Raw genomic sequence first — 26060 nt, forward strand, 5'->3', positions numbered from 1 at the left:
GCAGCGAAACACTGCGCGGAGTTTACTTTCTGCACCAGTTTGTTTGTTATCACATCTCCAATGATGCTGATTATTTCATTTTGTACATCAGGACTGCAGTAGCTAGCGTTTGCTGCACTTTTACTCAAGTGTTGTAACAGTACTGTGTCGCCAGATGTAGCCCTAAACCTGAGTAAAGCCCTGAAATTTCCGTCATTGTGACTTGGCTCATTCAATGTCACTGGTCCTGAATCAATATCACCTCTCAGGGCGAGTTCTTGGCGACCGCAAAAAATCAACGTTGCAATGATGCTTTTGAGTTTTTCTCTGTTTTCTTGGACTTGGACCGCTTTCAAACATGCATCCTTGTGATATGCCTTTTGTGCATGGTCTTTGAACGTCTCTAAAGCATGTTTCCAGTCTGAGAAGTGGACATTAATTAGCTTGCCAGCTTTTCTGTGCCCTCCCTTGCCCACATGCTCGACTGCAAACGCAACACAGTGCTTACAAAAACAACCATCGGACCTTGCTGAGTATACTAGCCGGCTAAACTGGTCCAATCCATTGACGTTGGAAACGTAGTTTACCTCCTAGTTTTGTAGGGAATGTTTGTCCGATATTGGCCGTCCAGGCCAGTGAGTATATTTCTCTTCTCTGTTCGTCTGATATTTTCCCACCAATATAATCCACAAAGTCGTGTGAAAACGTTTCCGAGGTAGAGGACGGCGGGTCTGCTAACTCTGGCTCCGTCTCCGAGGAGGAGGGCAGTGGGTCTGCTAACACTTGCTCCGGAAAATCGGTGACGTTAGTGACCAGATCATCTGTAATGTTCTTTTTTTTCTTTTTTGAGTCGGGACACGTTGAAACAAAAAAAATCACTGATTTTACGAATATTAACTTTACTGCTCTTGCCTGATTTACAGGTAGCTTTCGGCGGCTCCATTGCTTTTGAAAAGCAAACTATAGATCGACCATTTAGCTAGCATAACCAGTGGCAGGTTGCTTAGCTGACTCGTCAGACCCCTGAGCCAATCAAAAGCCTGTGATTTTATTTGTTTTACGAAACAGACCAATAAGATACATCATGTTTGGAAACAAATTAACTGACAGGTTTAACGCCTGTCAGTCACAATAGATGCAGTGTATGAGTAGGCTAGAGGGGCGGTGACAAATAATCAAAACGATAACTAAATAATTATTGGTGCCATTTCAGACGGGCCGTGGGGTTTCGGGGGGGGTTCAGACACGAAAACCACCTACCTGGCTACGTGCCTGCTCACCACTAACACGCACACAGAGGGACAGAGAGAGAATCTTATCTCAGGGGAGAGATTATGATGAACTTGTTTCAAGGATCCTCGCAAATTTACTTTTTCTGGATACAGATGAAATAATCTGCTTTTTATGCTATTGCTTGGTATACTACGTTGCCTGTGGTATGTAGAACATTCCTGAAGCCAGTGAAACGAAACGGTAAAAGTCATCTCACCGCAAACAAACAGAATATATCAACTTGCTGCCAACATTTTTTCTCTCCTTTCAAGAAAATTAAATTCTTAAGACTAAACAATCTGAACTACTAAAGCATCACTTCCGTTAAGTTACTTGCTGCAGCGGTGGCACTGAGAACGTACCGATTCTCTTACTGAGTCATGATCTGGTAAAAGTTATAAACAGAGGGCGTCCGGGAAGTGTAGTGGTCTATTCCATTGTCTATCAACACGGGGATCGCTGGTTTGAATCTCGGCTTGGTCGGGCGTCCCTACACACTAGTTTTTTTTTAAATACAATACAGTTTATTTGCTGCTATGTTTGCCACCTAGGGACACACTATCAGTCACACACTGAGAAAGTGAGTGCGGTGCCTATCTTTTGGGCAGTGCACTGCCCCCCTCTTTTACTCTGCCATAGTTATGATCTCTCCGGGCTCTTTTAGGAGGTCATCCAGTGATCAATGCCCGTCTGCCTCCAAGTGGTCCCTTCCGTCGAGCCACAGCTGTAGGTTGCACATCAATTGCTGTGCTCATTTGCAGGCATTTCCTTGCCCGCATTTTTAGTAGTTTGGCTCAAGTGGCCGCATTAATTAGTTTTCTAAACATGGACAACGATGAAATCAGCGCAGTCGATCGTAACTATAATATGCTGTGCCTGGGCACTGTGTACGCATATACATACCGAGGACAGGCGTGCTATTTTCTGTAACTTTATTCACCACGATGCCACTACAATATCCGGTCCGTCCTCTAATAGCGTCCCTACATCAACCCCGTACTATATATATTGTCCCACACATATCCTATCAGTAGATCTCCCCCTTTTAGCTTAATGTCAGACTTTCTTAAAAGTGCTTTTCTTTCTTCACTAAGCATGTCACTTATCTTTAACAATAAACATGAACAGTCACTAACAGTGCTATCTATTGTGGATTACTCTCTTTTTCCTTTCCTTTTTTTCTCTTAGAGACATTCCTATCATTTAATACAACAACAACATACAACTGAATGGCTACTCACTAGGGGTCAGGGTAGACTACCTGGGTCCCCGAAGTTGTGCAAGGATTATTCTGCCTTGTGAAACAAACCACAGCTTTCTAACTTGTGACTATAAGTCCATTCTCTTGGGTGGTCTTATGGACCGGCCCAATCTGGTCACTGTGGGAGTCTCTGCAACGACCCTGATGTGAGATCTATTTCTCCTAAGACTTCCTGAGGGCAGGTCTATGTTATAAGACCTTGGTGTATGAGCTGGACCACAAACAGTTCCTGTTTCCTTTGCATTCTTCACCCAGACCCTTTGTCCTGGTCTGAGCTCTTGTCTTGTCTTGGTGTTGTGTCTTTTGTCGTACCAGGAAGCTTGTTTCACTTTCAAGTCCTGATCCTTCCTCCTGAAAGCCTGGATATCAGGCCAACCTGGCTGTAGCTTCTCCTGACTGATGGGCAAGGGCGTTCTGATGTTATGGCCCATCAGCAGTTGTGCAGGGGATGACCCGTGGGCCAAGGGGGTGTCGCTGTAAGCCATGAGGGCCTTGTGCAGATCCTCCCCCTTCTTCAGGAGAGACTTTACCGTTCTCACAACTCTCGGCTTCCCCATTACTTTGAGGGTAGCGGGGGCTGCTCATTGTGTGTGTGAAGCCATAGTCTCTGGCGAAGATGCAAACTCTGCTGCAGAGAACTCGGGGCCATTATCCGTGACAACAGTTTCTGGGACCCGAGGGTGTGCGAAGATAGACTTCAGCTTCTCTGTCACGTGGGTTGTGGTGGTGGATGAGAGGTTGGCTACTTCTATGTAGCGCGAGAAGTAGTCAATCACCACGAGGTACATCGCATTGTTCCACTGGAAGAGGTCTGCCGCAACGCGCTGCCACGGCCTGTCGGGCAATGGTGTCGTCAGCAGCGGCTCCGGTGCATTGTGAGCCTCACGTGCACAGATCTCACAGTTTTCCACTTTTTGTTTGATTTGACTGGTTAGACCTGGCCACCATATTGACTGCTGCGCTCTGGCGGCACACTTTGTCATGCCTTGGTGGCCTTCATGAAGTTTGTTGAGCATCTCCTCTTGCATGGTGAGCGGGATGACAAGTCTCTCGCCCTCCAGCAGTAGCCCATCTGCTATCAGCAGGTCCTGGTGATACTGCCAGTACGGTTGAAGTTCCGACGGAAGACATTTTCTGTTTTCAGGCCATCCGGTCTGCACCATGTTTTTGAGCTTTTTGCAGATATCATCTGTGTCCTGCGCGGTCCTGATCTGAGCCAGCCTGTCGTCCGACGCTGGCAAGTGCTCCATTATTTGGTTGATGGACACGCACACATAATGCTCCAGCTGCCTGTCCTCTGCTGTGGGCTCTCCATGGACTGGCGCCCGGGGCAGTGCGTCCGCTCTGATCAGTTTCTTTCCAGGCACATGTTCGATCTGGTACGTGAAGCGAAGCAGTCGCAGCCTGAATCTCAGGATGCGAGGTGGCAAGTCATCAAGCGCTTTGCTGCCGAACAGAGAAATGAGAGGCTTGTGATCAGTTTGTATGAGGAAGTCCATTCCGACCAGATAAGTTCGAAAACGCTTGCACGCCCAGGTCAGTGCGAGCACCTCCTTTTCAATCTGGGCATATCTTCGCTCCGCGTCTGTCATGCTGCATGAGATGAATGCGACTGGGCGCCAGTCCCCTGACGGTTGCTTCCGAGACAAAACTCCTCCCAGTCCGAAGGAGGAAGCGTCCGCTGCAACTCTGGTCGGTCTGTTCAGGCAGTACTGTGCCAGAACTGCAGGCGAACTCAGTTCCTGGCGCAGCTCGTCGAAAGCACGCTGCTGCATGCTCCCCCATTCCCAGTCGGTGTCTGTTTTGAGTAGTTCTCGTAGCGGCTGTGTGAGCTCTGCGATACGTGGTGAAAACTTACCCACGTAGTTTACCATGCCCCTAAACCTCCTCACATCAGCAACATCTTTGGGCGTGGGCATCTCCTTGATCGCTTTGATCTTTCCAGGGTCTGCCTCGATGCCTTGAGCTCCGACGACATGGCCCAGGAACATGATCTTGTCCACTGCAAACTCACATTTTTCACTGTGGAGCGTCAGCATCTGTGTCAGCCTCTTTTCAAAATGTTCTGGTGCTGACGAGATCCCGAACGGAAGCTTCTTGTAGCAGTATCTCCCGAATGGGGTGATAAATGTTGTCAGCGGGACTGATTCTGGATGTAAAGAGACCTGCCAGAACCCGGCTGTGGCATCCAGTTTTGTAAACACTGTTGCACCTGCGAGCTTGGCCAGGGTTTCGTCGACGGCAGGCAAGATGTGCCTCTCTCTGACGATATATTCGTTCAGATGGGTCATGTCGGAGCAGATTCTGATTTTTCCTTTGGGCTTTGGTGCGACGACCATCCCCGCGCACCAGTCCGTCGCCTCTTCAGTGGGCATGATCACTCCCATGTCCTCCATTCTCTGGAGCTCTTCTTTGACTTTGTCATGTAGAGGTAGAGGTACACGTCGTGTCAGCGACAACGCGTAGGGCTTGGCCTCCTCCTTCAGCTTTATCCTGTACTCCCCCTTCAGGCAACCCAGCCCTGTGAAGACCTTGGAGTATTGTTCTTTCATCTCAGCCTCCAGCTCTCTCACACTGTCCAATGGATGTAGTAGCTGCAGTGCTGAAATGGCTGGAAAGCCAAGCAGAGGAGTTGCCAGCTTCTGTACGACGTACTCTGCTTGTGTTGATGTCCTGTCCTTGTATTCCATGACACCATCAAACTGACCACTCACCTTAAGAGGTTCGTTGCTGGGCCCACATAGTGGTTTTGTTGCTCTGGTGAGAGGGCCGTGCTGTTCTTTTGAGCAGGTGGTAGCTGGAATGACTGTCACGTCCGCCCATGTCCAACTTGAAAGTAATTTCTTGGCCATTCACTTTCAGTGTCTTTTTCCATGTTTTCGGTTTTTCTCCTGCCGACACTGCTCCCAGGAAAAGAGGATCTTCCGTTCAAAAGTTTGGGATCACATTGAAATGTCCATATTTTTGAAGGAAAAGCACTGTACTGTTCAATGAAGATAACTTTAAACTAGTCTTAACTTTAAAGAAATACACTCTATACATTGCTAATGTGGTAAATGACTATTCTAGCTGCAAATGTCTGGTTTTTGGTGCAATATCTACATAGGTGTATAGAGGCCCATTTCAAGCAACTATCACTCCAGTGTTCTAATGGTACAATGTGTTTGCTCATTGGCTCAGAAGGCTAATTGATGATTAGAAAACCCTTGTGCAATCATGTTCACACATCTGAAAACAGTTTAGCTCGTTACAGAAGCTACAAAACTGACCTTCCTTTGAGCAGATTGAGTTTCTGGAGCATCACATTTGTGGGGTCAATTAAACGCTCAAAATGGCCAGAAAAAGAGAACTTTCATCTGAAACTCGATAGTCTATTCTTGTTCTTAGAAATGAAGGCTATTCCATGTGAGAAATTGCTAAGAAATTGAAGATTTCCTACACCGGTGTGTACTACTCCCTTCAGAGGACAGCACAAACAGGCTCTAACCAGAGTAGAAAAAGAAGTGGGAGGCCGCGTTGCACAACTGAGCAAGAAGATAAGTACATTAGAGTCTCTAGTTTGAGAAACAGACGCCTCACAGGTCCCCAACTGGCATCTTCATTAAATAGTACCCGCAAAACACCAGTGTCAACATCTACAGTGAAGAGGCGGCTGCGGGATTCTGGGCTTCAGGGCAGAGTGGCAAAGAAAAAGCCATATCTGAGACTGACCAATACAAGAAAAAGATTAAGATGGGCAAAAGAACACAGACATTGGACAGAGGAAGACTGGAAAAAAGTGTTGTGGACGGATGAATCCAAGTTTGAGGTGTTTGGATCACAAAGAAGAACGTTTGTGAGACGCAGAACAAATGAAAAGATGCTGGAAGAATGCCTGACGCCATCTGTTAAGCATGGTGGAGGTAATGTGATGGTCTGGGGTTGCTTTGGTGCTGGTAAGGTGGGAGATTTGTACAGGGTAAAAGGGATTCTGAATAAGGAAGGCTATCACTCCATTTTGCAACGCCATGCCATACCCAGTGGACAGCGCTTGATTGGAGCCAATTTCATCCTACAACAGGACAATGACCCTAAACACACCTCCAAATTGTGCAAGAACTATTTAGAGCAGAAGCAGGCAGCTGGTATTCTATCGGTAATGGAGTGGCCAGCGCAGTCACCAGATCTGAACCCCATTGAGCTGTTGTGGGAGCAGCTTGACCGTATGGTACGCAAGAAGTGCCCATCCAACCAATCCAACTTGTGGGAGCTGCTTCTGGAAGCGTGGGGTGCAATTTCTCCAGATTACCTCAACAAATTAACAGCTTGAATGCCAAGGGTCTGCAATGCTGTAATTGCTGCAAATTGAGGATTCTTTGACGAAAGCAAAGTTTGATGTAAAAAAAATCTTATTTCAAATACAAATCATTATTTCTAACCTTGTCAATGTCTTGACTCTATTTTCTATTCATTTCACAACATATGGTGGTGAATAAGTGTGACTTTTCATGGAAAACACAAAATTGTTTGGGTGATCCCAAACTTTTGAACGGTAGTGTATATAACTCGCCCGACAACTTCTTTCGAACGGTTCAAACGTCCTCTTGAGACGGGATTCAAACTTCTGACACCATACAATATGCGGTGCCTGGGCACTATGTACGCATATACAGACCGAAGACAGGCGTGCTATTTTCTGTAACTTTATTCACCACGATGTCTCTACAATATCCAGTCCGTCCTCTAATAGCGTCCCTACATCAACCCCGTACTATATATATGTTCTCACACATATCCTATCGGTACAGTAACCTTCTCATAAGAGCATACAAAATATTTTATGGATGCCTGGAATGTTTCGTCCTGTCCCAGTTTCTCCAACAGCCCCTCAAACATACTGTAACGTGCATGGATAAGAAGACAGGCTGGCCGCCAGCCGGCGAGTCTGACCCTTTAGTCGAGTGGTTAGCGATGTCTCCTGCGGTGCGGGCGTTACGGGTTCGCTTCCCGGCCACGGCAGTTCCTGTGGTTGCGTTGTCCCCCAAATTCGTTACAATACTTTTGAGGCGATCCTCAAGATGCTCTCTTTGACTGGCTGATCCTTCTCCAGGTGGTGAGCCTTCTGCAGGTGTTCTGGACTGTGGAGTGGGTTGCTGTGTGTTTTGATGGCTGGGTGAGAACTGCTTATCAGCTCACACCCCACTATCAAAGGCAGATTATATAATCACTCAGGCCAGTTGAGCCCAACAGTTTAGTCACACCTACCATGTATCGGTCATATAGTACACACATGCCATTGTGGAAATAAGAGCGATTATGGTATTTTCTGTGCACAATTTAAGATTTGATGATGCAAAATGTATTTTTCATCATTCCATGTTATGAAGAATACCAGAAATTACGTATATTGTATCACTGAGTACCAAAGAGTATCATTTATTTTGAATTTTCCAACATTCAGTCAAGTATTCATAGTATCAAAAATTGTGTATTTTGCGTCACTCATTATCAGTAGTCAAGAGTATCAGAAATTGTCTTTTCCATCACTCAGTACAGTGCGCACCAGAAGTTAGTGCCTCTCAGAAGTATTTATGCAGTAGTATGCAAGTCGTAAAAATGCTAATGACAGCCTCAGAAAAGCTCAAAACCCTTTCTGAATAGTGTCAAAATGTTGTCTAAATTATTTAATTTAATAAATTCATGTTCCTGTAAAAAGGGGGTCACAGATCAAGTGCAGTAATAGAAATCAGGAGGACGATTGAAGCACTCCATATAATAGGGTAAGCTATGAGCTTTGTTATGTCACGTGACCAGCTTAATGAGATAACTGACCAAAAGTCGCCTCACTTTTGACTACTGTTAAATAAGAATTTAGCATGACTATTTTGTCTGTCAACTTATTAATTGGTCACATGGCAGAATGAGGCTCACAGCTTACCCTGTTTTGTGGGTGTAATGGATCACTCTGTTAAATTCTATTACTTGACTTTGACCCCAACTCGGACGAAACAAGAATTTATTAGATTAAAAATTTAGACAACATACTGAAACTATTGAGAAAGGGGGTTGGCCTTTTATCTTTATTTATCGGGATCCCCATTAGCTGTGCCCTAAAGCACCGCTAGTCTTACTGGGGTCCACATAAAAACAATACATTTAATACATACATTTAAAAACAAGACAGAGAAAAACAAAAACAAAACAAACAAAAATAGCAAAAACCTACATTAAACTTTACAGTACACATAAGTCATCATCCAACAGCAAAGAGACATACATAAATCATTCCAATGTACAAACTGTTGAAACCATCCAGGCTATAGAATTCAGTTCGAATCACACCTTACCCTGTCTTGTATGTGTGTGTGTATAATATGTGTACGTATGACCATGTATTTTGCCTCCTACAAATATAACATTCCAAGGTGTTTCTTTATTTGCTTTTTAAATATTGATTTCTGTGTCAATTTAGTCATGGGCAGTGGTAACGAATTCCATGCTTTCATTGATCTGCTATATTCTACTGCACGCTTCAGAAAATTAGTGTTTGGCTTAGGAAGTGAAAACCGGCCTTCTGTTGCCTGTCTAGTGGCATATGTATATGATTTTTGTATTGTAAAACCTTCCATATTGAAGATAGAATTGCAGCATTCATTCTGTCCTCAACTTTTAACCATTGTAGACAGAAGTGCATGCTGTTGACGTTCGTATTGTATGGACATAGGAGAGCAAGACATGCCACTTTGTTCAGTGTGTAATTACAGTGGTGTGGCCGTAAATAATTTTGAGAGGCACTTTATGCATTTTACATCATTCAGTACCAGTATTTAGGGTCCAGAAATTATGGATTTTCCATCGTTTCAATCCGTTTCAGAGAACCAGATTTTTATTTATTTATTTATTTAATTGCGTACCAGTAGTCAGAGTAGGTGGTTTAACACCAGATCAGGGGCAGAGGCTATGGTAATAACGTATTTCACTTTTTTTCAGTTCACGATGAGGGTGATGAGATCAGGAAGAAACCCACCAGCGGTCATAACAGTCACAGGCACTGAGCAGGGGGCTCTGCTGCATACAAGTAGATTTCAACCCAAAGAATTTACTGCAGAGACTCTAGTTTTTATCCACTACACCACTAGTGTGGAGGGTAAATTGGTGATCAGTACCAGTATTACATATTTTGCAACGTTCAGTAGGCTACTAGTGAATGATAATGAGCAATAATATCAGGGACACTTGAGAAATATTAGGCCTTCCTATTTCGAGGCCTACCCAGTGCAGCGTCCGTTCTGTAACGGGGCTCTTGTCTAGTTTACCTCAACACTACCCACACACTGCCTCGGCTCAGGCCTGTCAGTCAATCATACCATGACAGTCTGACTCTGTTTACATTTGCCTGATTCTGTCAACGGTTATTAGGGATGCCCCCCGAAACCCGGTTCTAAACGGGAACCGGTTCTAAATTAGTAAAAACCGGAGCATTTTTAAGATCCGACGTTTTCGGTTCTGCTATCGGTAGTCGGTAGGTACTCGAGAAATCATGGAGTGAGATTTATATTGTGGCAATTGTGTTTTTCGAGGAATTTAAACGTCGCGAACATAATCTTGTTTGCCATTTTCTCCATCTCTCTGTCTCTCTCTCTTACTGCGCGAGGGGCGGGGCTGTGCTGTGCTCCACACACTCGCTCACACACGCACAGACAGCTCTGCTCAAGGGCTCATCATGGCGGAGAGAACTAAACGTTCAAAAGTTTGGGTATATTTTTCAAAAGTCAATGACAACAACGCTCGTTGCCACAAGTGCAACAAAGCATTTGCCAGTAAGGGTGGCAATACAAGCAATCTGTCGAAACATCTTTTGTCGAAACATGGTATTAATCTGCAGAAATGCGGCGTTTTCGACTGCTTTGCTCGTAGTGTTCCATCCACGTCCACTGCAGGTAAGCCGTATGAGCCATAGATACGGAGCTAGCTAGGCTAATAACGAATTATTACGAATAGGCCAATAAATAAAATATAATTGCTTAGCTAATTGTTTAGCTACAAATATATAAGCCATAGATACGGAGTTAGCTAGGCTAATAGCCGGGGACACTATAAGTCAGGAGAGATCACGACTCCTGCCGGAGAAGGCAGATATGTTGATTTTTCTGCAGAAGAACTGTTAGGATAATGTTCTAGGTTCTTGTTTGTTTGAACTTCCGTTAGCCTTTTGCTGTAAAAATTTATTTTTAATATTTTTTTTCTTTATCTTTATCTACTTTTATTTTTTATCTTATTTGTTGTTGAATGTTGATTATAAAGTCTATAATTCAGATGCATTTAAAACATTGCTGCTGCTGTTGCGGCTGAATAAATAATATTTGTTTATATTTATATAAAGTTACTATATAATAGAATAATAAAGCAATGTCGATTCTGTTCTTGTCTTTTTTTCTTGCATAATAATCAAAAAGAACCGATAAGAGTATCGATAAAGTACCGAACAGATAAGCAGTACCGATAAGAGTAGTAGTATCGATAAAATCCTAACGATACCCATCCCTAACGGTTATACATGACTTGGACGTGCTATACAACCGATTTCCACACATAAATACCTTAAATACTCTTGGATTGCTCTAGGGAAGTTAGTTTATGGAAAAATCGTAAACGCTGAAATGAACTCACCGAGCACTAGTAGGAATAAGCTGAGGGGGACCAGCCCAGCCTGCGAATCTTCACGGCCCAAACTGCCCTCCTTTGTGGATCCTGTGGAAATCGATGCATCATACTGCCTTGCCCCGGCCGAACGGAACAGCCCCAAGCCGCACATCACATCATTTCTCCTTCAACTACTACAAATCGCCGAGACATGGGCCGAAAAGACAGGAAAAATCATTGAAACGTCACGATGACAGAGCCAGGCGACGGTAGGCAACATGGCGCCCGTCAGGCACGTGACAGACTCTCAACCAATCACAGCGCGTGTTACAAAGATCAAAAGCTCGTTTGTGTATGACGCGCGAACTGTAGGTGGAGGGCAGGAAGTGATTTTCGACACAGGAAGCACTATCACAAACTCTCAAAATGCCGGTTGGTCACATCGATTAAACCGAGAAACTACAAGAAGTGTTTATCGAGTACCAAAAGCTGGTGTTCGTAAGGGGTGGAAATACAAGAAATTGACCGAAAACGTCGGGGAAAAAATGGCTTGCGAACCGTCCTCTGCGGTCGGGAGGAGCGGAGTCGGATAATGCGCGCGTGTGCAGTGACCACTTCGTCAAAAGTAAAGTAATTTTATGTGGCTATGTTTATGCAACTTAACTGTTTCCTTACTTTATTGCGCTAGAGTTGTTTTTATTTGCTTTGTTGGAGTTTGTACCCATCTCGTCCATTCTGCTTTTCACTTCCCTCCATCTGAATCTCGCGCGTCATCAGAAGCACGTGACTGCAAACAATCTATTGCTGTTTTCAAGCGCATGTCGGATTGATAGGATGATAGTTTTCTCCGAGTGCGGAAGTCGTTCCCGCGACGTGCACGCATTCAAGTCGTTTTTGGAAAAAAATCAGATGACGCTTTTTTCGGAGCTTGATGGCGGGCTGAGCAGCGAAACGTTTCGTAGCTCTGCTTCCTTATAACCCAAAGTTATAAAATAGACGATTGTATCGACATCAAACGACTGGCTTTCAAGCTGTCAAAATGCCAAATTCAAAGAAATCTGTTGAGGGTCGCCCCTCGAGTTCTACAGCTCCTGCCAATCTACTTGAAACATAGGACACGACTACTGCATGGAGGTAGATCCGAACGCTAACAGCAGCAAGAGGGAACGGGAACAAGACTCTCCACCAAATACTCAGACAAAAGAACGCGGAGAAAAGAAAAAGAAGTCAGAGGAAGAGGGAAGTGAGGTCTCAAATAAAGCCATATTGGAAGCCATAAAATCCTTAGGTACGAGAGTGGATGACCAGTTGGTGGAGATTAAGGACCAACTGAAACGCAACAGCACTATGAAAGCGAGCCTGGCGAAGATCACGCAAGTCAACTCGGAAGACCTCGCCGAATTTAAGAAAAAAATCAAGGTGATGAAAACTGACATCGACCAGCTTCGGAAAGAGAATGCTGAGTTAAAAATGAAGGCGAGGGAGCAAGACAGATACAAGCGAAGGTGGTGTCTGATGATTAAAGGATGGAAGGAGAAAACGCTGGAAAACATCAGAGAAGAGACGATCCTGCTCCTGAAAAGCATTGCTCCTGACATGGATTCGAAGTTGGAGGTTGCAGTTGATGCGGTGCATCGTGTCGGAAGGAAAGAAGATGGCAAACATCGCCAAATTATTATTTTGTTCGCCATGTGAGGGATGAGATTTGGAAACGCACTAAAGACTCCCGTGTGTAAGTGTAGCATGGTTAAAAATGTCATAACCAAAATATGTTGTATAATTACACAAAGTATCACCACATGATTATTATTATTATTATTACTTTCATTGCCAACATTGTTATTTTATTTTATTATATCATCAGGAAACGCTCATAGTAGCCCTTCCCTGTTGTGACCCCATTTCCTGTTAGTAGCCCAAAACGTATGTTCCCCCTGACTTCTGTCTCTTTCCCGCTTTGGACATGTAGAAAGAGGTATGTGTTCATTTTTGTCTGCCCCTGTAATTTATTTTATCCATTCCTAATGTGTCTTATGTCTGTGTCTAATGTGGGTCCCAATTCTTGCGTAGGCTACAGCAGGAGCTGATCTGACGTTTCCTGAAACCTGTCCTGTTTTGTTTATATGCGACAGGTATGTTTTATTTCTTTTTGTAAAAAAAAAATGTGTTGCTAGCTACGCGCTCTTTCCCGCTTTGGACATGTAGAAAGAGGCTACAGCAGGAGCTGATCTGACGTTTCCTGAAACCTGTCTTGTTTTGTTTATATGCGAAAGAATACAGATCCCATGCATGAGAGAAGTTGTCCTGTCTTTCCTACACAACGCAATGAAAAAGTACACCAGTAACATAAGGAGGCCGGAGTGCGTTTCGCAGAGGATCTGACCCGCGAGGACTTGATGGACATACAACTTCTCTGGCCCCAGATCGAGAAGGCAAGACAGGCCAATAAGGTTGCATACTTCAGGGGCCCCTTTGCCTACACTGAAGGTCGCAAGATCACAGCTTAAATAAGAGTCAGGGGGACAATTCATGATAATCATCGCCATGGCGCCATTTCGTCATTCTGCACGTCAAGTGCATTGAGAGAAAAGAGTTCTGGAGACACACCTGAAGCCCCTTCGCGTTTATGGAAGGACGCAGGTTTACAGTATGAATTACACCCACTGTGCGTTATCAAATTCTCAGAATTACATTAGATGTCACTAATTAATTGTTTTGGGCGTTTCATTCGCTCTTTCTGCTTTTTTCCCACACAATACAATCCATTTGTTATATCTACTTTCGTTCAGTAGAGTTGTTAAATGTTATTGTTGAATACTCGTGTTTCTTTTTGTTCCTTAAATACCCGGGGTTTAAAAGACAATGTTAAAAGAAAAGCCTTATTTATTTTCTGTATGGGTTAGACGTTTGTCCGAGGTGGTGTAGCGGTCTAAGCATCGGCTTTGTATCGATGCAGTTGCCCACTGGGGACTGGGGTTCGCGCCCGGTCTCGTCAGATCCGACTATGGCCGGACTCGATGAAGCAGCAATCATTGGCAACGCTGTCTTCGGGAGGGGGCGGAGTCGGCTTGTGTTCGTCACGTGAATGCGTCTCTGTGTGTGTCGGAAAAAGCAGTGGTTCGGCCTGGATTCGCCTTGTAACGAAAGTGGGGAGTCTGTGAATGTTCTCATTCATCCAGGTCATGGTTATCCAAAGGAGTTTAATCAAGTGCAACTGGACTTGGTATATATCCGTGAAGACGATTCGCCTCTCATCCAAGAGACTTCCTCAGTTCGTGCATTTCTGACTAGACGAAGCTAGTCTGACTGGCTGGTGATGAGACTCAGCATTCTATCTACACCTAAAGGAGAAGACACACTCCTTCGAGGACAGCAACGTACACATTTTGGACAGAGAAGATAGATGGTTTGAAAGAGGGGTGAAGGAAGCCATCTATGCGAAACTGAAAAAAACATCCCTCAACAGAGGAGGAGGTCTGCGACACCATCTGTCTCCCACTTACAACGCCGTCCTTTCATCTCTACCCAGGAGACTCAAAAAGCCTAGCCTCCAAGAACAACCGTCGGCCACCAACGGCTCCAACGACTCTCACAACCACTGAATAATGAAGTTGAAACTAACACCCCCAACGATCGTCGCTGCTAAACAAATGCAAATCAATAGCTCCGATGGCGACGGGCGCGGCTAGACATCGGAGCACAGGAGAACCACGCATATCTATGGCTCTGTTAGTGACGGGCGTTGGTAAACATCGGGACACAAAGAGCCATGGACATCTATAGCTCTGACAACGACTCCAAGAGGATAAATTCTGAGTCTCATCACCAGCCAGTCAGACTAGCTTTGTCTAGTCAGAAAGGCACGAACTGAGGAAGCCTCTTGGATGAGAGGCGAAACGTCTTCACGGATATATACCAAGTCCAGTTGCACTTGATTCAACTCCTTTGGATAATCATGACCTGGATGAATAGAGAACATTCACAGACATGTTCTCAGCAAACCTTTCAGAGTTAACAAGCAAGCTTTTAATGACCGCAAGCCAAGCTAGTCATAACAGACACATGTTCATATTGGTCTCAGCTCAATCCTTTTCTTGGCCACAAAAGCGACCTTATCTATTTACCTACTCTTTACCCTCTTGGTGGGATATAGCATGTTGTCTAATACAACTTCTCTCATAACGTCCCCATTACCTTCCACCACATTCCCGTTATCTGTAACAGATACGTCCGTTTTTAACATGTTCAATATCCCACAACATAACCAAAACATCGACACTTCAGTTGCATCGTGGGTAATATGCAAATGAACTTGGAGCAGGAACACTCTAGTAGAATTCGCCACATTATTTTTTATTTTAGTCAATATATATGGGTATAATAATTGTAGAGGCTAAGCCCAGTGCTTTAAGCCACTGAGGCGCTATTGCTCGGGTTGACCTAATCAACTCACATTTCACACTACCACGTTTGTAAACAAAGTAGAATCGAATGATACAAACTGCTGTGCGAACACTTGGTCCATTTATTGTTCTTCGGCAATAATCCAGCAATAATCCATTGAACGTGTAAACGCTATACAAGTGTGTGAATAGTGGTCGAAAACTGTTTGCCCTCCGTGCAGCAACACCTAACAAACAACAGGTGAGGTCCTACCTATGGGTTCCCCATAAAGTGGGAGGAGCAAACACCTTGACCCAATTAACCAATTGGAGGAGCAAAACATAGACCGAAAGGGACACCCTGAATTTGGCTCTTACAACACCGTTCCCTAATTGTTAGAGGCGTCAAGACACAACAATTAAGGACAAAAGAGGCCAAATTCACAACCCAAACAGGAGAATCAAATGAATATGATTAATCAACCTCTTGCACCAAACACAACTTTGTTATGGGTCTTTTTACAATGTTAGTTTTGGTTTGTAGAGTGACAGAACGCACCAGACCACCTTTATCTGGGAAAACATCCAGCACTTTGCCAAGAGGCCAGGATCCACGTGGGGCTGCAGGATCCATAATCACCACCACGTCCCCAATCTTCAGACTTCTTTTCCTTCCATTCCACTTCTGTCTCTCTTGTAGCAACGGCAAATATTCCCGGATCCATCGCTTCCAGAATAAATCTGAAAGGTATTGCACCTGCCTCCAACGTCGTTTCGCATACATGTCGGATGAGTCAAACAGCCCAGAAGGCATGGCTGGCTTGCCCTTCAGCAGGAGCACATGGTTCCGTGTCAAAGGCTCCAAGTCGCTTGGATCATCAGACAGTTTGGTGAGTGGACGATCGTTAAGAATGGATTCCACCTCACACATGATCGTGTGGAGCCCGTCATCATCCACCACTTGCTGGTGCAGGACTGAGCTGAGGATGCGTCTTACTGAACAAATCAGGCGTTCCCATGCCCCGCCATGGTGCGAGCCCCCTGGTGGATTAAACTGCCCCTCGATACCAGCTGAAATAAGAGCTTCTTGGATGCAATCGTTATCCAATGCAGAGAGAGCCTCCCTCAGCTCCCTTTCTGCACCATGGAAGTTGGTTCCATTGTCTGACTTCATGAGGACCACTTGACCTCTTCTATTTATGAACCTACGCAATGCATTTATGCAAGCGTCCATCTCCAAAGAGCTTGCCACCTCCAAATGGACTGCTCTACTGACCAAGCAGGTAAAGATCACTCCATACCGCTTGTAGATGGTTCTGCCCTTCTTCACTTCCAGAGGTCCAAAGTAATCGACCCCGACTTTAGTAAACGGGGGGAGATCTGGGACGATTCATTCTTTAGGAAGATCAGCCATCTTCTGCTCTACAGACCTTCCATGATGTCGCCTGCAGAAACCGCATTTTGAGATCACACTCCTCACAGCTGAATTGGCACACGTAATCCAGAACTTCCTCCTCACTGCCGACAATGTGTGGCTTCGTCCACTGTGACCCAATAACTGGTGAGTATCTTTGAGGAAGAGCTTGGAAATGTGCTGATCCTTGGAGAGGATGTTTAATCTCTGAGGGCATAGCTCCTTTGCTTAATCTTCCCCCGACTCTCAGGAGCCCATCCTCCACGACTGGATCCAGCTTGTAGATGGAACTCTGTCGGCTTACTGTTCCCTTAGACAGCAAAGAGGAAAGCTCGTCTTGAAACATGTCCTTCTGACAATAATGAACAATGGCCAACTCAGTCTCCGACATCTCACTTGGTGCCAAGGATTTTGTCCTCTGTGTGCTCACGGCCTTTTGCCTTTCCTCTCCATCTCCAAAGGCCTTCCTCCGACGACTGCGTTCCAACAAGATGGCTTTCAATCTGAGGAACCAGGCTACAGATGCCTTGAGCTTTCTCCAGTCTGAGAAGTAGGCAAGAAGATGATCAGTGGCGCAGGATGGCTCACTACCAATGACATTCACCAAGACATCCTTCTTGACCTCCGGATCATCTGACGTCACCTTGATGTCAATTCCATAAATGGCTGGCCACTCTTCCTCAAGGCCCCCGAGAAACTCCGCACCTTCGAGCCAACTGCGATCCTTGAGAAAGTCTGGCGCTCTTATTCCTCTGGATGCAATGTCTGATGGGTTCTCTTTGGTTCCCACGTGCCTCCTTTGTGAAGGGTTCGAAACTTCTCTGATGGCAGTGACCCGATTCGCCACAAATGTGTGGAAGCGTTTGTCTTCATTCTTGATGTACTTTAAAACCGACGTACTATCGGTCCAAAATGAAGATGTGTCAAGGTCAAGTTCCAGCTCTGCCCTTAGCATTACATCCACTCTTGCCGCCAGGACGGCAGCTGATAGCTCCAGCCGTGGAACAGTCATGGTCTTCAAAGGCGTGACCCTGGCCTTTCCCAACAGGAAAGCAACATGCACCTTGTTTTTGTCATTTTTAAGCCTGAGGTAAGATACAACCCTGTAACCTTCTGTGCTGGCATCAGCGAAGTGATGTAATTGACTCTGCAGTGGCTCACTGAAGTCCTTTGGTTTTACACATCGTCTGCCTTGAATGATGACAGCACCTTGATATCCTCCAGCCACTGTTTCCACTGCTTTTCAATATCGGGTGGCAATGCTTCATCCTAGCCCTGGCCTCTTCTGCACAGCTCCTGTTGTTTCATCTTGGCAGACAGAGTAACTGGTGCCAACATACCTAGAGGATCGTACACAGAGCTTGCTGTGGACAACATTCCACGCCTGGTAAAAGGTTGCCGTTTCACCTCCATCTTGAATTTGAAAACATCTGATTCGACACACCAGAGGAGGCCCAGAGCCCGCTCAATGGGAAGCTTCTCTCTGTCCAAATCGAGCTCCTTAAGATCCTTGGCCAACTGTTCATCTGCAATGGTCTGCAAAACTGCTCGACTGTTGCTGATCCACTTTTCTAGAACAAAGCCACCTCTTTTACAGAGAGCGCTGAGATCCTGAACCATTTGGATAGCCTCATTTTCTGAGCCCAGGCTCATCAGGCAGTCGTCCACATAAAAATATTTCTTCACTGCTTGAATGGTCTCAGCAGAGAAATCAGACATGTTGTCATCGGCAGTTTTCCTCAGTGCATAACAAGCACAACTGGGAGACGACACAGCCCCGAACAGATGCACAGTCATCCCGTACACCTCTAAGTCTCTGCTGAAGTCCCCTTCTGGCCACCAAAGAAATCGAAGGACATTTCTATCATGCTCCATAACCTTCACCTGATGGTATACCGCCTTCACATCGCCCATAAAAGCGACAGGCTCCAGTCTGAACTGAAGCAGAACTCCAAGCAGCGAACTGGTGAGGTTGGGCCCTTGCAATAGTTCTTAATTTAGAGATATTCCTTGATACGTGGAGCTACAATCAAATACCACTCGTAGAGAAGCCTTTCTTGGATGGACAACACCATGATGTGGGATGTACCACATTTTTCCATTGCGTAACAACTGCTCCTGAGGTACCTGCTCTGCATACCCCTTGTCAATAACTCCCTTCATGTTGGTGGAGTATTCCTGGTGAAACTGTGGATCATTGACAAACCTCCTCTTCATTCCAAGCATCCTCTGCTTGGCCACAGTGAAGTTATTTGGCAGGAGGACGTCAGGTTTCTTGAAGGGCAGTTTCAAACAGTACCTCCCTTCTTGCAGTGTTGCAGAGCTCCTCATGATCTCCAGAAACTTTAGATCCTTTCTCGATGCCTGTTTTTCCTCAGACGGTACTTCATTGAAGTCATGATCATACTGATTCTTCAGCATAAGCTCCAAGTTAGAAACTGAAATTCTATTCACCGCAACAGAAGGTAGTGCCTGTTATGGTTGCTGACATCCCCACTTCCATTCAGAGGACCATTGATGACCCATTCCAACACTGTCCGTATAGCGTACTGGCCATCTCCTTGGCTGTTAACAGTTTCCCAAGGCTCCAATAACCTGGGAGCGTTACTTCCAATTAACATGTCAACGTTAGCCTTTATGGTGGGAATTGGGATCTTTGACAGATGTGGCCACTTTTTCACATCTGCAGCCACTACAACATTATCCATAGTTGCCGGCATCTTCCTCTGTGTGAGTGTTTCGGGGAGGGGATAGAAGTTATTTTCATTCAAAGCAGACACCTCCAGGCTAGCTAAGGAGTAAGCAGGAACAACCTTCTCCTGTCCCATGGTTGTCAAAAGGAAATTAGTTCTTTTTCCTGCCATGTTCAATTTCTGCATGAGATCTTCTGAATAGAAAGTGGCCGAGCTTCCTGGATCCAAGAATGCGTAGGTCTGTATAACTCTACTTCCCCTTTTGGCCTTGACCTGAACTGGAACGATGGGAAGAATACAACGGTCTTTTCCGTCCCCTGTTTGAGCACATGTCCCAGAAGGAGACGTCACAACTGCAGCTGATGGTAGAGAGACTGATGCTCCACCTGCTGGTGGAGAGGCAGTTAATGGTGGAGAGGCTGATGCTCCAACTGCTGATTCCTCCGTATTAGTCTTTGAAGCACAGTGGGATGTTGCTGTTCACGGACAGCACAGACCAAGCGTTTACTGCAGTCGCGGCTTATATGTCCAGTGCCTAAGCATCCAAAGCAAATGCCCTTCTCCTTTAAAAGGCTGATTTTATCTTTGTGCTTTTACCTTTAAATTGTTGGCATTTCTCAAGAGGATGAGCGCGTGAACAGCAGTGGCAAGATGGCGTGTCTTGCTTCATTGAGCTATTTGTTGGTGGCTCGTCTTCACCAGAATCTTTGTGTCACAGTAGTAGCAAATCTACTGCCTTTGTACTTTGACTGTGTTGGCTGTACAATAAACTTTTTGGAAACGGCACTTCATGATGATACACCGTCAATATCATCAAAGATGGGGTCAGACAGCATTTTCACATGCTTCCCCAGGAACCTGACCAGGTGCTCAAAATGAGCTCTTTCCATTATGGCATAAGCTTTATTTCTCCACCTCTCTCTGCGCTTATATGGAAGTTTTGAAATGACCATCCTCGTGCTGGTTGGCAAATCCAACTCCTGCATGTACTCAAGTTCTCCCATCACATTGCAACATCCCCATAAGAACAAAGCATAAGTCTGCAAGGCTTTGGCATCCTCAGATTTGATTGGTGGCCAAGCCAGTGCCTTTGCTATATAAGCAGTGGCAATCATGTACTTGTTTCCAAAGTGTTCCTCAAGAAGGCACTTTGCTCAGGAGCCATGTGCTGACAGCTTTGAACCAATTCCTTTGGCTGTCCTCTGGTAAACTGCTCCAGATAATACAAACGATCAGCTTCACTAGCTTTGTCCTCCACAAGTTGCTCAAATGCTCTAATGAAGGCTTCATACTGTAATGGGTCTCCTTCAAATACAGGAATGTCTCGTCTGGGCAGCGACAACATCCTCTGCTGGTAGACAAGAGAGGCTGTGATTTCATTTTGTTTATGCATAATGGTGATGATATTGTCAGGTGGTAGGCCTACTGGTGCATTTTGGGTTTGTTGATCTACATACTGACTGTTGCTTTGATTTGCCCACACAGTCATACTAGGAGGAGCATACGTGCATGCTCCTGTTGCTTGTTTCATTGGAAACGAGACGTTTTTCTTTGGCCTACAATCCACTGCTGGTGGTGGCAGTGGCCAATCCCGTGTCTTTGGCCTACAATCCATTGCTGGTGGTTGGCGTGCCAGTGACCAATCCTGTGGCTGCGAGGTCTGCGCAACAGGCCTATATGGCTTGACCGTAGGGTCAAGGGTGTAAGCAAGTTTCATTTTCCTCTTTTCCGTTTCACAATAATCGTTCATGCCATTAGAGGAGACTCGAGAACCACCTGCTTCCAAGACACTCGGCTTAGCAGTAGTTACTGCAAGCTCCGCTTCCAATTCCATCTGTTACTTTTTCCTCTTTAATTGTTGCTTCTGTGCCTCCAGTTTGTGCTGCTCCTTTAAGGCTGTCATGCGCGCAAGAAGTGCAGCCTTCTCTGCTGCTGCTTTCGTTACTGATGAAGTATTTGACCTGTTGGTGTCACTTTTGTTTGAGGGACGAATATTGGACGCACTGTCCTCTGGATTAATTTCATTTTCATCACCATGAAATTCACCTTTGTCACAGTTAAGTTCACCTTGATTTTCAACATTGAGATCATTTTTATCAGAACCATATTGTATCTTGTTTTTCAACCACAATTCTATTTTACTGAACAATTCATCATTGAACAACATTTTGGCTCGAAACCACACTTCATGTTTCTCATGTTCTGGTGGTGACAATAAAGACATTAAAGAATCATGTGTACACCTTATGTCGTCACAACATTGAATAAATTCATCAAATGCTTGTATGTGAAACATTGCCATTTGACAGTAAACCTTGTATCATGTGTCTAAGATTACAAGCTTTAGTTAGATTTGATTTTCTATCTTTTTGCAATCTGTCCAATTTATTACACAAGGCTTTGGGGGTAAATGTAATCACCCGTTTGGGCCTGATAACGTCATCGGTACTGTTTGTTGTACCAGACGCAACCGGCTCATTTGCGTCCGCGAGCAGTGGCTTGTCCATGCCTCCACTCGCGCTCGTACTGACAGTCAACAGTTCGCAACAAACAACGCGAAAGTTTGTTTATCCGCTTCGCGACCGATGCATCGGAATTACGCAATATTGTGTGCACACATACTACAGATGGCCAAACGTTGGTAGCGCGCTACACATACCTCCCCAATGACGAAGATGATCCTGATGATAATGACCCGGTCACCGGCTCCTTCTCGTCCACTGCCCGTTCTGTTGTATACGAAACCGCAGACCCAAGTGCAGTCAGCCGATGAGGAGATGAGAAGCAGCCGGGAGGTAGGATATTCCATTCAAACGCACGGCTCACTTTTCTGGCTACGGTGCTCCATTGCCGTCCAGAATCGCCAACACTTGACACGCCGTGGGTTTGTATTCAAACCAGCTTCTTTGGCAAAGTTTTCGACTTGCTGTAGAGGCTAAGCCCAGTGCTTTAAGCCACTGAGGCGCTATTGCTCGGGTTGACCTAATCGACGCACATTTCACACTACCACGTTTGTAAACAAAGTAGAATCGAACAATACAAACTGCTGGGCGAACACTTGGTCCATTTATTGTTCTTCGGCAATAATCCATTGAACATGTAAACGCTACACAAGTGTGTGAGTAGTGGTTGAAAACTGTTTGCCCTCCGTGCAGCAACACCTAACAAACAACAGGTGAGGTCCTACCTATGGGTTCCCCATAAAGTGGGAGGAGCAAACACCTTGACCCAATTAACCAATTGGAGGAGCAAAACATAGACCCAAAAGAACACCCTGAATTTGGCTCTTACAATAATTATAAAGAAAACGGTAAACTCCTTTCGAAAATCACAGAGGTTATAGTTGAATTGAAATCGTCCTTCCCAACTGACTATGTGTTGTAGGTGGCAACTTTAATTTAACGCCTGATGAGTGGCTTGATAGGTGGCCATCCAATTATGATAATTTTCATTACAACTCAGCTATTTCACAATTTAACATTGACAACAATTTGCTTGATATTTGGAGAAATTTAAATCCCAACGTAAAACAGTTCTCTTGGATTAAACCTGATGCAAGCAGCAAGTCGAGAATTGATGTTTGGCTTGGTACAGAGGCAGTGATGAGATCTACATTTAATTCTTCCATCGCACAGGCCCCCTTAACTGACCATTGTTTAGTCTCGGTAGTTTGAATCCAGTCATGAAGGCTCTAAACTCCAAAGGTTATTGGAAGTTTAATGATGATCTGTTGAAAAATTAGGAATATTGTGCCAATATTAGAAGACTGATTTCTGAAATTAAAAAGGATGCTCAACTCTCCTTCAACTGCAGCAATGGGAGTTTCTGAAGTACAAGATTCGGAAGCTCTCTATTGGCTTTAGTAAAAATCTATGCAGACAAAACTGGGAGTATCAATGTACATTGCTAAATGACATCTGCATGTACACTTATAATATTCAGGACAATAACAACTGTAATGAACATAGTGACAATCTTGTTGCTTTGCAGTCTAGGTTAGATGGGCTTTACATTAAAAAAGCCCAAGGAGCATACAGTGCATCTGGAAAGTATTCACACCCCTTCACTTTCCCCACATTTTGTTATGTTACAGCCTTATTCCAAAATGGATTAAATTCCTTTTTCCCTCATCAATCTACATACAATACCCCATGATGACAAAGTGAGAAAGGTTTTGTAGAAATGTTTGCAAATTTATTAAAAATAAAAAACTGAAATATTGCATGTACATAAGTATTCACACTCTTTACTCAGTACTTGGTTGAGGCACCCTTGGCAGCGATTACAGCCTCAAGTCTTCTTGGGTATGAAGCTACAAGCTTGGCACACCTATATTTGGGGTATTTCTCCCATTCTTCTCTGCAGATCCTCTCGAGCTCTGTAAGGTTAGAGGGGGAGCGTCGCTGTACAGCTATTTTCAGGTCTTTCCAGAGATGTTAAATGGGGTTCAAGTCTGGGCTCTGGCTGGGCCACTCAAGGACATTCACAGACTTGTTCCGAAGCCACTCCTTCGTTGTCTTGGCTGTGTGCTTAGGGTCGTTGTCGTGTTGAAAGGTAAACCTTCGCCCCAGTCTGAGGTCCTGAGTACTCTGGAGCAGGTTTTCATCAAGGATCTCTCTGTACTTTGCTCCATCCATCTTTCCCTCCATCCTGAATAGTCTCCCAGTTCCTGCCGCTGAAAAACATCCCCACAGCATGATGCTGCCACCACCATGCTTCACTGTATAGGGATGGTATTAGCAAGGTGATGAGAGGTGCCTTGTTTCCTCCAGACGTGACGTTTGGCATTCAGGCCAAAGAGTTCAATCTTGGTTTCATCAGACCAAAGAATCTTGTTTCTCATGGTCTGAGAGTCCTTTAGGTGCTTTCTGGCAACTCCAAGCGGGCTGTCATGTGCCTTTTACTGAGCAGAGGCTTCCGTCTGTCCACTCTACCATAAAGGGCTGATTGGTGGAGTGCTGCAGAGATAGTTGTCCTTCTGGAAGGTTCTCCCATCTCCACAGAGGAATGCTGGAGCTCTGTCAGAGTGACCATCGGGTTCTTGGTCACCTCCCTGACCAAAGCCCTTCTCCCCCGATTGCTCAGTTTGGCTGGGCAGCCAGCTCTAGGAAGAGTCCTGGTGGATCCAAACTTCTTCCATTTACGAATGATGGAGACCACTGTGCTCTTTGGGACCTTCAAAGCTGTAGACATTTTTTTGTACCCTTCCCCAGATCGTTGCCCTGATACAATCCTGTCTCGGAGGTCCACAGACAATTCCTTTGACTTCATGGCTTGGTTTCTGCTCTGACATGCACTGTCAGGAGTGGGACCTTATACAGACAGGTGTGTGTCTTTCCAAATCATGTCCAATCAATTGAATTTACTAGAGGTGGACTCCAATCAAGATGTAGAAACATCTCAAGGATGATCAGTGGAAACAGGATGAACCTCAATTTTGAGTGTGATAGCAAAGGGTGTGAATACTTATGTACATGCAACATTTCAGTTTTTTATTTTTAATACATTTGCAAATATTTCTACAAAACCTTTTTCACTTTGTCATTATGGGCTATTGTGTGTAGATTGATGAGAAAAAAAGGAATTTAATCAATTTTGGAATAAGGTTGTAACATAACAAAATGTGGGAAAGTGAAGGGGTGTGAATACTTTCCGGATGCACTGTATGTGAGATCTCGGGCAAGGTGGATGGAAGAAGGGGCAAGAAATTCGGCTTACTTCTTTCAACTTGAAAAAAGGAGACAGGTAAAAACACAATAAATAAGCTTATTATTAATGGGTCTGAATCCTCTGAGCCAAATGATATAGCAAATGAGGAATTAATTTCTATAAGTCACTATATTCCTCTTCGTTTTCTGACACTGGTTCTTTGCAGTTTTTTGACAAGGTTAAAGGTCACCTGCCTAGCATTGATCAACCCTTCAAAGGTTTGTGTGATTCAGACGTTCTTATAGAAGAATTGGATTATGTTATCCGAAAAATGGCCACAGGTAAATCTCCTGGCTCCGATGGTCTTACTACCAATTTTTTCAAATGTTTTTGGTCAGATATTAGAGAATTATTACTAAATGCAATAAAGGACTGTATAGAAAGACAGGAACTGACCCCAACTATGAAACAAGGAGTAATAATTTTGATCCCTAAACCGGGGAAAGATAAAAGTATTCTTGATAATTTAAGGCCTATCACTTTGCTAAATACAGACTATAAGATTCTGTCAGGAGTGCTAGCTGCCAGACTCAAAGAAGGTATAACACAAATAATTAGTGAAACACAGTCCAGTTTTATCAAGGGAAGGTCTATTCACAATAACATCCGTCTGGTTCTGGATCTGCAAGGTTACGGTGATTTAGTTGAAGATGATGGAATCTTACTGTTTCTAGATTTTCACAAAGCGTTTGATTTTGTTGAGCACCCTTTCATCTTACAAGCCCTAC

The 26060-nt window shown here is 44.6% G+C and overlaps 1 protein-coding gene across 1 annotated transcript; it reads right to left on the reverse strand.

Annotated features, from left to right (window-relative positions):
- Positions 1-3093: 3093 nt before the first annotated feature.
- Positions 3094-5202, reverse strand: LOC130126023 (uncharacterized protein K02A2.6-like). Its single transcript, XM_056295397.1, has one exon. The coding sequence runs from the start codon at positions 5200-5202 to the stop codon at positions 3094-3096; it is 2109 nt and encodes a 702-aa protein (XP_056151372.1).
- Between the last annotated feature and the right edge of the window lie 20858 nt (positions 5203-26060).

The sequence above is a fragment of the Lampris incognitus genome, chromosome 16 (genome assembly GCF_029633865.1).
Source record: "Lampris incognitus isolate fLamInc1 chromosome 16, fLamInc1.hap2, whole genome shotgun sequence".
Lineage (NCBI taxonomy): Eukaryota > Metazoa > Chordata > Actinopteri > Lampriformes > Lampridae > Lampris > Lampris incognitus.